Source organism: Vombatus ursinus, unplaced genomic scaffold (genome assembly GCF_900497805.2).
Source record: "Vombatus ursinus unplaced genomic scaffold, bare-nosed wombat genome assembly UNPS02014794.1, whole genome shotgun sequence".
Classification (NCBI taxonomy): Eukaryota; Metazoa; Chordata; class Mammalia; order Diprotodontia; family Vombatidae; genus Vombatus; species Vombatus ursinus.
In genome coordinates, this window is record NW_020954572.1 from 20,455,349 (window position 1) to 20,469,797 (window position 14,449).

Consider the following 14,449-nt stretch of genomic DNA (forward strand, 5'->3'; position numbering starts at 1 on the left):
TCATTATTTGTCTTCACTGACTCTACTTTCTAGTCAAATTGTCCTATTTGATATTCCCCAGTCAACATACCATTTTTGGACTCTTTGCTTTTGAATAAGCTGTTCACCATGATAAAAATGAATTCCCTCACCTACACTGTCCTGGAATTCTTTTAGTTCAAGGGCAGGTCCTAGCAAAAGTCTTTCCTGATTCAACCTCAACAAGCATTTATTAAATTCTTTGCATGTCCCAGGCAACATTCTAAGTGCTAGAGACACAAAGAAAGGCAAAAAGATGATTTGTACTGTCAAGGAGCTCACCTTCTAATGAGGGAAACAAAATGCAAGTAAATATGCATATACAAATTATGTACAGTACAAACACAAGGTAATCTTGCAAGACAGGGACAAGATAGAGGGAGGAGGGTGGTTGAGGAAGGGCTCCAGAAGAAAGTGGGATTTTTAGTCTTGAATGAAGCCAGGGTAGATAGGAGGCAAAGGTGAGGGAGAGGATTCCAGTTAGTACAAATGCATTTAGTTAGGAGACAGATGGAGTGTCATGTGGAAAGAACAGCGTGTAGGCCAGTGCAGCAGTATCATAAAGTAAAAAGAGAAGGGAAAGGTAGGAAAAGGACAGGTTTTAGGTGCCTTTAAATGCCAAACACAGGAAATTGGAGGTAAATAAGTTCACTGGAGCTCATTGAGCAAGCAGGGAATAAGGTTAGTCCTTCACTTTAGGAACATCATTTTCAGAGCTAAGTAAAGGATGGACTGGAGTGAAGAGAGACTTAAGGCAGGGAAACCAATCAGAAGAGTGAGAGGTGAGGAGGGCATGCACAAGGATGGTAGTTGTAGTACTGGAGAGAAAGGGACATTCATGAGATGTTGTGAAAGTTAAAATGACAATATTTTGTGAAAGATTGCTTACATGAAGTGAAACACTGAGGTGTCAAGACTGGGTCACGAAGAAAATGATGGCACCTTCAACAGTAATAGTAAAGGTGGGAGGAAAGGGTTGTGAGGGAAGCAGAGTTCTGTTTTAGACATATAATGGTTTTAGATATCTATAGGATATCTAACTTAAGACATCTAAAAGATAATTAGTAATACAAGACTGGAATTCAGTAGAAAGAAGACAGCTCAATACATAGATATAGGAGGCATCTACACAGAAATGACAGATGAAACCAAGAGAGGATGAAATCATTAAGATACCATAGAAGAAAAAGAAAAGAGGGCCCAGGGAAGAGGTGTGGGTGAAATTAATGGTTAGTGGATGTGACTTGGATGAAGATATAACAAAGAAAACTAAGAAGAGTCAGATACGTAGGCGAGAACCAAGACAGTCATGAAAACCTAAAGAAGACAGTTTTCAAGAAAAGAGGGTTATCAATAGTGTAAAATGCTGGAGCGAGATCAAGAATGATAAAGATTGAGAAAAAGCTGGCAATTAAGAGATCGTTAGGGAACTTCTGCATCACGTTACCAACAATATGGAATGTCAGACATTTTCTCTAATCCTCACAAACATTCAAACCTCTTCAAAAAAGAAATTATAAACCTCAGATAAAATAACTTCAGCTGTCTCCATAGTCTAGGAGATAGATATCAAACATCTAACCACCAGTACTCCCAAATGTGGCTTGAACCAGATTAAAATGTAATCAGGAAATATTTAACAAAATAAATAAAAGTATAGATAAAATTGCATTTTTAAAATCAATAAACATGTGGCCCACAGGGATTCCTACGTATGGATTAGTGCCCCCATTTCTATTTGAGTTTGACACCATTTGTCTAGGACACCCAAGAACCCCCAAAAAGATTTTTAAAAGTGAATTGATGCCTACCTCAAGCTCATGTAATACCCCTTCTCCCTCCCTATGGTCCATTACACTACTAGCAATGAGGCTGCACTAGCCAACCCAAGCTATGGGCTTGCAACAAAACTCAACCCCCATACCCAGTCCCACCTCCCTCTTTCTAATGTTGTAGAGATCCAGACTCCAGAGTAATACTCTCTGGAGTATTTTCTGGGGCCTCAGTGACCAGCAGCACAAAAGCACTTGGTAATGCAAAAAATTTCTACCAGAAAGCAGAAGAAGACAGAGTAAGGGACAGGACATATGTCTGAGTTTGAAACAGAGGTCAATCCTACACCCCAACTCTCTCCTCCTCCCAGAGCCTTGGAGACCCAATCTCCAAACAACAGAAATCATCCTCAGCTACAGTGGGACCAGTGTGGCAGCCCTCTGAACAGCCAGGCCAGAGAACTGTCAGAGGGAATGGGACAAGACCCTCTGTGCAAGGGGATTGTATAGCACTTCACTAAGCTGAAGGTCAAGGGCCCAGCATCTAGCTGGGGCCACTTCTGTCTCCCTTACAAGTTATTTGGGGCAGAGATCTAGGTTAATGATTGTCCAGAATGGGAGGAAACTTAGACACTTTGAGATCCAGCCCCCAGGAAAACTACCATGAGAGGGGACACTGTAAGAAGGGAGCAAAAGAGGAAAATAATGGGGCTGAAGGAGAGAACAAAACTAACAAAGATCTCAAAAAGAGGAAAACTAAAGACCCTGAATATAAACAGATAAATCTACTGGGAAAACAGTAACAACAGAAGGAAATATGGCCTCCAGAGCTAATAAATGAGTTCCGTCATCTATGAATAAATACTGTACTACAAAGGAAAATGATCCAACACTTGATGAGATAGAAGGCTGGGGAATGGAGAACATGGAACCACAATATGCTCTTCCCAAGTAGTTTAAAAGAGAAATGAGAATTATGAGAACAAAATGTACAGCCTGCACAGCAAAAATAATAGACAGAAGAGAAAAACTTAAATCTAAGATGGTAAGTCTCATGAAAGAAACAAAAGAAAGAACAATGAACTGGGAATGTAAATACACAGAAGTGAAGAACAATATAGAAAAGGAACAAAAAAAGTAACATTAAAAGAAAACGTATTCTCTATCTACACTGATCTCTAAGACAGGACATTATAATGAAAGAAATAATACAAGAAGCTGTTCAGAACATCTAAACACAACAAATTAAATATCAACTGAAAGAATACATTGATTACCTCCAGAAAAAACCCAAGCATGCAAACTCTAAGGACAGAAAGTAGTCAAATTGAACAATTCTATACAGAAATAACAAGTTTTGAAACTGAACAGGAGAAAGACTTTCAAATAAAAAGGAAATGAATTCTGAACAACACAAGACTATTCTGCACCAACTAGAAAACTCAAGAAGGAACGGAAAAATGAATTCTGAAGAGCAAGAGAGAACACTAATGCATTGTTGGTGGAGTTGTGAACTGATCCAACCATTTTGGAGAGCAAGTTGGAACTATGCCCAAAGGGCTACAAAAATGTGCATACCCTTTGACCCAGCAATAGCACTTCTAGGGCTGTATCCCAAAGAGATCATACAAATGAGAAAAGGACTCACGTGTACAAAAATATTTATAGTGGTGGCAAATAATTGGAAATTGAGGGGATGCCCATCAATTGGGGAATGGCTGAACAAGTTGTGGTATATGAATATAATGGAATACTATTGTGCAATAAGAAATGATGAGCAGGCAGACTTCAGAAAAACCTGGAAAGACTTGTACGGACTGGTGCTGAGTGAAGTGAGCAGAACCAGGGGAATGCTGCACATAGTAACAGCCACATTGTATGATGACTGCCTTTGATAGACTTAGCCCTTCTCAGCAATGCAAGGATCTAAGACATCTCCAAAAGTCTCATGATGGAAAATGCTATCCACATCCAGAGAAAGAACGATGGAGTTTGAATGCAGATTGAAAAATGAGGACTTTTTTTCCTTCTGTTTTGTTTTGTTTCTTCTTTCTTGTGGTTCCTCCTATTGATTCTAATTCTTTACAATGTGACTAATATGAAACTATGTTTAATAAGAATGTATGTATAGAGCCTCTATCAGATTACACACTGTCTTGGGGAGAGAGGCGGAGAAAGAGGGGGAGGGGAAGAAAATTTTAAACTCAAAAGCTTATGGAAATGAATGTTGGAAACTAAAAATAAAGAAAGAAATAAAAAGTAATTTGGAAATAAGCCCCTAAAAGTCACTGTGTTTATCTGTTGATGCATCAATATCACTACTACATCTATGCCCTAAAGAGATGAAGAAAGACAAAAAGGACCCATATGCATAAAAATATTTATAGAAGATCTTTTTTTAGCAAAGCAAAGAATCAGAAACTAATGAAGCATCCATCACTGAAGAACAGCTAAACAAATTATAATATATGAATGTAAGAGAGGAAAGATAAAGGAAAATAACTAGTAGGGATAGTTGGAACAAGTTTGTTTTTTTAAAGGATGAGGGAGATATTGGCATACTCATAGGCTTCAAGGAAGGAACCAGTAGATAAGAGACTGAAAATTAGAAAGAGAGGGAATAAAGGTGTGGGCAATCTGCTAAAGAACATGAGAAGGAAATAAGCCACTTCATTTGAGGCAGAGGTGAAGGAGGTGACAATGGGAGAAGACATACAAGTGATATGAGAAGAGAAGAGAGGGGGAAAGTATGAAGTAAAGTTCTCAACTGAGAAGAAAGGAGACAGCACTGCTGTGAGAGACTTGAGGAAGGATGAAAAGATTTTGAACAGCCACAGAAGCGAATGGATAGAGAATCAATAACATAAATGTAAAAAGAGTGCCCTGCTGCAGCAAGGGCCCAGTTAAGATTACACAGCAAAAATACCCTAACCATTCCACAATTTTCTCCAGCACATTTAGTAGCAGTGGAATTGGAAGAACAAAGGAGACAGATGATGGGAGTAATAATCTAAGATGGGTTTCCCAAAGCTGTCACTGCTCTTCCTCTACCCTTCTACCAAAACCCACTACGTACTTTCTCTTTAGTCATCTATGGATGATGGCCTCCATACCACTTCCTAACGATGTCTGACCATGTTGCCACACACTCAACCATCATCCTCATCCCCATACCTCCTATTCCAAACTTGGAACTGGGGCATCCCTAGGCCCCCTAACTGATAGCCAAGTTTCTGTCTTATGCTGTCAACCCTCTATGCCACTTCCTACACATCCCTTCACCATAATGCTTACAACTCTTGCCATCATTTTTATTTACCACTCCTCCACCCCAACCGTGGATTCCCTACCCATGGGTTCCCCATCTCTGAAAGCTAGATTTTTACCTTATCTTGCCAGGATTGTAGCCTCCATACCATTCACTGGCCATCTCCTCATCATGACAAAGCATGCATGTTCCACCTAAACCTCCATTCCTTTCCAGCTCCCCTTTAGTTATTGTCTTCTCCCATTAGAATGTAAGCTCTGTGAATGCTGGGTTTGTCTTGCTTGCTTGCTTCTACCTATATTCTTCATGCTTAGCACCAAGCCTAGCATGCAGTAAATGCTAACTAAATACTTTAGCTATCTATCTATTAAGGTACATGTCTCTATCAGCCAGTAAAGTCAACATAAAAAGTAAAATATTCCTTGAGAACAGTAACAATTTTGTTTTGTCTTCCTATCCTCAGTGCAGTGTCTGGCACACAGAAGGTGCTTAACAAACACTGTTGTTTGTTATTTGTTTTTAATTTACTTGTTTGTTATTAAATTTGTTATTTGTTCATAAATGTGTCTATTAGTCATGCTAATGAGTAAAAGGAATGGGATAGAAAACTGAATCCAGAAATAATCCCAAAGACCAAGAAGTACATTAAAATGGACAAGTTTGATTTTTCACTTGCTCTGGATGAGGCGTCAAATAAGAGTCATATTATATCTATGAATGGCAAGCAATAGTAAGAGCCTGGGTAAACTAGATTTTCCAATAAATTGAAGCTGGTTATATCAACTTGTTATCATAAGGGTTACTGGAGAAAACTAATTATAAAGACAGAAAAGGGAAGAGAATAAACCCAAGTGTAAATCTAAACCATGTTTGCTGTAATCTCAATAAAATGCCAAGAGTACACATATATGAGGGAAGGGACACTTTTTTGTTTCTATTTATACTCTCAGAACCTAACACAATGTCTTACACTTAATAAGTGCTTAACACGTGTTGTTATTTAAATTGTATATTACCTTAATGAGAGAAAGAGAAAAAACACATTAAAAAATAACAGATATAATGGTCTCTGAAATGCAAACTGACCTTGAGCCAATCAAATTGTTTTAGACTTTCTGCCTACCTAATGAAAGACCAGAACAATAACTGAATGGCATGATAGAAAGTAATCGGGAAAAAGTCACTAAATAAAACAAAGAACTATTTTAAAACTTGATGCCTAATACTAGATATACAGTAATGAGATATGGAATACAAGTCTCTAAAGAATTAAAAATGAATTATCACACAGAGGGCAATGAAAAATTGCAATATAGATACAAACAGGCTATTTAGGAAAAATATCAGTAAAAGACACCATCAAGGAACTGAATGACAGGAAAAGAAGATGAGTTAGTCAACAGATGACAGGTGGACAGCCAGATTATTCTACGAGTACCCTAAAAATATCAGGAAAAATCAAAGCAGATCTCTGGTAAGTCAGGCAGACTTTATGTCAAACTTATGAGAAGATATAGACAGGATGCACAGGACAGCCAAGTATGGACGGGATGCAGCATGAATTAATGGAGAGAATTTCCAAATCGGAAATCATTAATCCACTGAGTGAAAAAGAATCATATGGATTACTAAAGCACTGATAAATTCTGAAATAACCGTAACATACATAAATATCTCATAAGATTTTTCAAATAACACAAACCCCTCTCTGCTCAACTCCAATTAATACTCACTATATTCCACCTTCTTTCTCTTCTTTTTTTCTCTCAACCGATCTTCCTCCCGGGTCACTTCTTTTCCTCCTTCCTTTTTCTGATCCCCAAGAGTGCCAGAAAATATTGAGTCTCTTCGAGCAGCTTTCCTCAGGAAACGCTTTTTCTTGGATCTTCCTTTAACAAGCACAACTTTTCTTTTCAAACAGGTGCAGCCAAACATACAGTCAGGCCGGCGACAATGAGCAGGTTGGCGTTTCTCCAAGGCTAGACTAGCACATATACAGCCCAGTCGGCAGAAGTCATTGTTGCATGGGGGAGCTCGTTTCTTGATGATTTTGTGAATGGGTTTAGTTTTGAGAGAGGCCTAAAATTAAAGTAGACACTTGTAATTCTGCTAAAATTTTTTGCCAACATCACCCCTAACCACCACTAAATGCAGTCTCACGTAAACTACATCAATATCACAGCTACAACTTTAGCACGTTCCACATTATAACTACACTGAAACACCATTCTTCATTTGAGAATCTATAATAACTAGCATTACCAGACTGATTTTCATCTAGAACTTAAAGGACAAAGTGATTGCCTAGCCAGGGCAAGGAATCTCTTTCAAGAATTCATGGTTACAGACAAATAGGAGAATGTTCTTATTAAACTTGTCAACAAGAATGGACTTACTCTCAACTGAAAATGCACACACACAGTTCTACGTAACAGGTAAGGGAGAGTGAGAGTGAATACAACACAGGGAGAATGGGAGCATCAGGAGTTTAAGAATCAATAAACTACAGCCTCATTCCTCATTAGGCATTAGGGATGACTACCAATTAAAAATATTTCCTACGAAGAAAAGCTGAAACATCTGAATGAAAAGATTTTCAGTTAAAGAATTTAGTCCCCCTGGTATTCTGATAAAACCCAGATTAGCAGATTCAGATTCTCCTTCCTCTTAGATTTCCATTTAAGAAATGAAAGATTAAAGTAGAAGTTGCTGTGTTCATTGTTTTTATTGTTGTTTTTTTAACGATATGATCAAATGTCAATTGACAAGTACCCAGAGATCACTGTATGTATTATTACTGATTTAAAAATTCTTACTGCAAAATTTTAAACCAAAATGTTACCTTTTTCTCCCCAGAGTCATAATTTTAATTAAATTTCTGGGATTTAGTACCTCATAAGCAGAACTTTTCAAAGCTGTTTTAACAAGATCAGAAAATATACTTATCCACATTCTGGGGATTGAAGTTGGAGATTTCAGAACAGCAAGCTGTCTTAATAGAAAGGGACAGCACAATTGTATTGTCTCCCTCTGGTGGGAGGAGATCTATAACCCATGTGTCTGGCAGGTAAAGAACAAATGGAGAGGATATCTCCTTAGCTTGTTTGTAACTAAGATATAAAGGAAGTTAAATGCTATGAAATAACTGATCCTTTTTTGTTGAGAAGCCTCACTTCACCCTACCTTCACTAATCACGAGGCAGTTAGGTGGCACAGTGGATACAGCACTGACTCTGGAGTCAGGAGGACCTGATACTCACTAGCTGTGTGATCCTGGGCAAGTCATTTAACCCTGACTGCCTCGCCAAAAAACAAAAACCAAACAAATAAAAAACTAATCACATCCCTTCTCACCTAAGCTTACACTTTCTGGAAAATGAAAGGTACATACTTGAGCTGTAAGTAGAGTCGTTAAAGACACATCTGCTCTCTCCTCAGTGATGTAGGTCCGTGGTTTCCCTTCCCACAGGGCACAATCTTCCAAGTCCATCAGCTTCACCTGAGATTTAGACAGTCCTGGAGGACGAGTTGCTGGGTGTTGTTGGTGATGTGCCTGCCTAAGATTGATCTGCTTTGGCAACACATTTTCATCCAAAGTTGGTACAATGAAATTTTCCCCCTGACTTTCCAACATGCTGTTTGGGGAAGTCTTGGTGGCCTTATCTCCTGGAGCTAAATGAGATGATTTCTGCTTTGGTGAAACAGGAGACGGCAAAATGGGTTTATAGGAAGATTTAGTTCGGCCACTGGAAACTGCTTGTTTAATGAGAGGCTTAGTCTTACGAGGGACAGAAGGTACAGGATGAGGCTTCAACGAGTAAGATGTGGATGGGGTAACTGTAGATTGCTTCTTTAGAACACTATCTAACGTTCGTACATAGCTAGTACTCTTGGTTGGCAATTGATACACCACAGGTGACGTGGGAGCATTTGATGAAAAGCCCATGCTCGTTTCCATTAGCTTGCCTTCATTTTCTAAATATTCATCAAGTTTGTCACTACAAAAGGCAGAGCGATTCTTCAAGGAACTCTCTGAACTGCCACCTAAAATTAAAACACACATTTCTTGAGAAAAGTATAGTATAAATCCTGAAAAATGCACTATAACAAAAAGCAAGCCTTTGAGCTACACTGGAATAGAAAATTACTTACTTGATAAGATATTCTGAGAAAAGAGAAAAAAAGGGAAGTACAAAAATTGACTAATCCTATATCCCATGCATTTTAAAACTTGTATCATTTGGGGCAGCTAGGTTGCGCAGTGGATAGAGCTCTGCCTTGCAGTCGGGAGGACCTGAGTTCAAATTCGACCTCAGACACTTGACACTCACTAGCTGTGTAACCCTGGACAAGTCACTTAACCCCGACTGCCTTGCCAAAAAGAAAAAAAAATGTTTCAAAAAATGTTTCTTTTTCTTGCTTCCTGTCTATTCCTTTTCCAATTCCCCCTTAAAAAAGCAATTCAAATCATCTTCATAATTCACCATGTTAATTTCATCACAACTCTTCTCAAAAGCCTTCAAGGAAACCTCAATGCCTAATCAAATTCTCGATTCGTTTATTCAAGGCTCTGTACTATGTGGCTCTAACCTAACTTTCTAGTTTTCATAGTATTATCTTTCATTGACTCCTCCTGCTCTCTCCCTCTTCTACACATTTCCTCAAACTGTCTCTCACGTCTCAAAGAGACACCTTTCTATCACCAATTTTCTGAAGATTGTACTTTCTTCTATGGCACACGGAACATTCCCACGTGCATGTGTGAATGGGAAGAAGGAAGGGAGGGAGGGGGAGAGAGAGAAGGAGAGACATGTCCTCTACCAGCCCATAAATGTTCGGGACATTGGGCATACAAAATAAGCCATGCCCATACAAAAATAGAACTTAATATAAACTTTTATTTCAGGGAGCTTATGGTCTGAGAGTTATCACGTCTATTTTTACATGCCAACAATTTAGCAAAATGCCCTGAACACTCATGGATTTGCGATTTCATCAGTGAAAGTAATTCCTCTACCAACACAGATATAAAGTCTTCAATAGTTGATGAGAATATACTTTAACTCAAAATTACAGAGAGCTTTTGTTTTCAAAACAAAGACTCCCCATCTCTCTATTATGCCATTCTAAATTTGTCACCTATTGACTAACCTGAAAGACTTTAAGAATTCCAGTCAATGCAATGACAATCATGGTTCTACAAGACTGATGAAGCATGCCTCCTACCTCTAGGTAAAAAAGTAATGGACCAGAGGCACAAAATGAGAATGAGCCAAAGTGTGAATTTCCTTTCCTTGGCTGTATTTATTTTAAGGACTTTTTTGGGGGGGGGGGTTGGGGTATGGGTAATGAGAGAAATGGGTGGCAATGACAATGATACAAAACAACAAGACAAGGCCATCTATGAAACATTTAAAAATAGGCATAAGAGTGAATAAAATTCAAATGGGGTTTCCTGGTCATGTGACCAACAAGATGGAAGACAAGACTTTCTCTGACCCTCATGGCCTCTCAAATCTTTTTGAAATAAGAATTATGCACAAGAGATAAAATAATTTCAACTATCCACAGTCTAAGATACCAAGAATGATAAACTAAAAGCTGTGAAGACAAATTCCTAATTCCTTACTCACTCAGTAACCCTTTTACCCACCAGCCACCTTGGGGTTAGAAGGCCTACAGGAGAACTGAGTGAGAAGGCAAAAGAAGGGATTAAATTAAGTGGAAGGGCAGCAACTAGGTGGTACAGTGGATAGAGCTCAGGCCTTGGAGTCAGGAGGACCTGAGTTCAAATCCAACCTCAGACACTTCACACTAACTAGTTGTGTGACCCTGGGCAAGTCACTTAACCCCAATTATCTCACCAAAAAGCGAATTTAACAAAAAAAAAGTAGAAGGAAAGGAAGAAATCTCATTTCATTTGTGGGAAAGGATCCAACTGAAGGATGCTCCCACAAGAAGAGAGATATTGGATAATGGGAAATAGGAGCTTACAGTAAGTATAATATACAGGGATTTGGTGCTTAAAGAGACCAGTTATCCTACCTCAGGAGAAGGGGAAACAAAACTCCAGGAGGCAACTAGCACCCATAAAAGTGTGAGGCATGGACCCAGAGAGAAGATGTCATGGCAAATGAGAAAAAAATTATCCTTTGCAAATAAAAGTAAAAAACTGCACAATCAGAGACAAGAAAATTCCTCTGATACTTCTATCCTCTCCATCATCTTAAAGAATTAGTATTTCTAAGAGTGAGGCACAAGAGAAAAAGGAGGCCAGGAGTAAATATCTACAAGGCATTATTAAATTAAAACAGTATTTTTAAAAAATTGTTTCTCATCTTAAAAAAATTAATTAAAATAGGAAGACAGGAAGAGAAAAACAGCAACTAAAGAATAAAAAGGAATAAATAATAAGGATCTCAAATCAAAGGAAATTCAAAAGAGTACAAAGACCACAAATAGGGCCATGTCAGTACTATGATGTTAAGTTTAATAAACTTTAAAAAACAACCCATTAAGAGAGATCCATAGTTTCACGCACAAATCTTTTATGTCTTCATATTCTTGTTCACTGGTGTTTAAGTTAATTATTTTAGGGGGAAAAACCATAATTGACCATTCATTCATACTGATTAAGTTTTGTTTTCTTTTGTTTTTAAGTCAAAGTATAAAATAAAGTTTCTATCTTTCAGTTTATGTTTCAATGGAAGTGACAATACATATAAGAACACACAACTGAGATAACAAACCAAAAAAAGTATATCCACACAATTAAGTATAGGTAGACAAATAAGGGGTGGCTGGAGTGATTAAGAAGCTACCAGAGAAGGCTTCAGTGAGGAAAACGTGTCTTGCAGAGCTTTGAGGAGGAACAGAATGCAGAGATGAAAGCTGTGTTCACGTTCTAGCTGTCCTACTCTCTAAATTATGTGACTATTGGCAATCACTTAGCTTCTCTGAGCCTCATTTGTACATCTCTTAAATGAGAATAATAACCCCTATCACAAAGCATTTTACATAGGATGTCCCAGGTGTCCTATTCATAATGATTCTGGGATATTACTATAAGGTTCTAGCCATACCAGATCTTAAATTGTATTATAAAGCGGCAATCTTCAAAACTACTTGGTACTGGCTAAGAAATAGAGTGGTGGATCAATGGAATAGGTTAGGTATACAAGACACAGTAGTCAATGACTATAGTAATCTACTGTTTGATAACCCCAAAGACACCAGCTTCTGGGATAACAACTCACTATTTGACAAAAACTGCTGGGAAAACTGGAAAACAGAATAGCAGAAGAAACTAGGCACAGACCAAAATCTTACACCATATACCAAAATAAAGTCAAAGTGGGTACATGATTTAGATATAAAGGCTGACACTCCCAGCAAGCTGGAAGAACAACTGTCAGATTCATGGAGAACAGAAGAATTTTTTGACCAAACAAGAGACAGAGAACATTATGAAATGCAAAATGAATAATTTTGATTACATTAAATTAAAAAGGTTTTGCACAAAGCCAATGCAACCAAGATTAGGAGGGAAGCAGAAAACTGGGAAACAATTTTTACACCAGCGTCTCTGATAAGGGCCTCATCTGTAAAATATATAGAGAACTGAGTCAAATTTATAAGAACACAAGTCATTCCCCAATTGATAAATGGTCAAAGGATATGAATAGGCAGTTTTCAGATGAAGCAATTAAAGCTATCTATAGTCATATGAAAAAATGCTCTAAATCAGTTGATGAGAGAAATGGAAGTCAAAACAACTCTTGAGGTACATCACACCTAGGAGATTGGCTAACGTGACAAAACAAGAAAATGATTAATGTTGGGGAAAATTGGAACATTAATGCATTGTTGGTGGAGTTGTGAACTGATCCAACCATTTTGGAGAGCAAGTTGGAACTATGCCTAAAGGGCTATAAAAATGTGCATACCCTGTGACCCAGCAATAGCACTTCTAGGGCTGTATCCCAAAAAGATCATACAAATGAGAAAAGAACCCACATGCACAAAAATATTTATAGTAGCTCTTTCTGTGGTGGCAAATAATTGGAAATCGAGGGGATGCCCATCAATTGGGGAATGGCTGAACAAGTTGTGGTATATGAATGTAAAGGAATACTATTGTGTTATAAGAAGTGATGAACAAGCAGACTTCAGAAAAACCTGGAAAGACTTGTATGGACTGATGCTGAGTGAAGTGAACAGAACCAGGAGAACACTGTCCACAGTAAGAGACAGGTTGTGAGATGACTAACTTTTGAAAGACTTAGCTCTTCTCAGCAATGCAAGGATCTAAGACATCTCCAAAAGACTCATGATGGAAAATGCTATCCACATCCAGAGAAAGATTTATGGAGTTTGAATGCAGATTGAAGCATACTATTTGCTCTTTTTTAACCTTCTGTTTTGTTTCTTCTTTCTTGTAGTTCCTCCTATTGATTCTAATTCTTCTTTACAATGTCACTAATGTGAAAATATGTTTAACAGGAACATATATATAGATCCTCTATCAAATTGCATGCCATCGTGGGGAGGGAGGTAGGGAAGGGGAGAAAATTTAAAACTCAAAAACTTATGGAAGTAAATATTAAAAACTAAAAATAAATTAATTTTAAAAAATTAAAATAAAGAAAAAAATTAAAATATGTAAAAAAATTTTTAAAAAAAGGTTCTAAAGGAAAACATAATTAACATGATGAAAACCATGTTTAAAGTAGATGATTCTCCAATTACTAGGCCTATACCCCAAAGAGATCCAAGAAACTGGAAAGGGACCTATATGGAGAAAAATATTTATAGCAGCTTTTTGTAGTGGCAAAAAAGTAGAAGCTAAGACTGTGCCATTCAATTGGAGAATGGTTGAACCAATTAAGACACATGGATATAATGGAACATTAATGTGCTGTAAGAAATAATGAAAAAGATAATTACAGAGAAACCTGCAAAGATTTGTATGAACTGATAAAGAGAGTAGTGAAGAGAACTAGAAGAAAAATCTGTAACAAAAACTCTGTAAAAACAAACAATTTTGTAAGACTTCAGAATTTTGATCAATGTGATTTGTTTCTAACCCTAACCCTAATTGCACTCTAACCCTAACTATGATTTCAAAGGAGTAAAGATGAGGAATGCTACTTATGTCCTGACAAAGAGAGGATAATACTAACACGCAGTCTGAGACACACACTTCTGGCATTGGTCAATATGTGAATTTGTCTTGCTTGACCATACATATCTGTGACAAGGATTTTTTCTTTCTTTTTAGCAGAGGTTTGGGGGCGGGGAAGGAGAATGCTTGATAACTGAAAAATAAACATTTTTCTTTAAAAATGGAAGATAATTCTTGCTTTGTTGTCATGTATGTAACAGAAAGAAT

General features: G+C 37.6%; 1 protein-coding gene across 14 annotated transcripts in view; it reads right to left on the reverse strand.

Moving 5' to 3' along the window:
• Window positions 1–14,449, reverse strand: part of MGA (MAX dimerization protein MGA) — a 219,752-nt gene that overhangs the window by 53,506 nt on the left and 151,797 nt on the right. For all 14 annotated transcript variants that reach the window (XM_027869894.1, XM_027869893.1, XM_027869904.1 and 11 more), the window contains 2 exons: window positions 8,450–9,102; window positions 6,792–7,137 (listed from right to left, as the gene is read on the reverse strand). In XM_027869894.1, coding sequence (XP_027725695.1) covers window positions 6,792–7,137; window positions 8,450–9,102 — 999 coding nt within the window. The remainder of the gene's footprint in view (window positions 1–6,791; window positions 7,138–8,449; window positions 9,103–14,449) is intronic.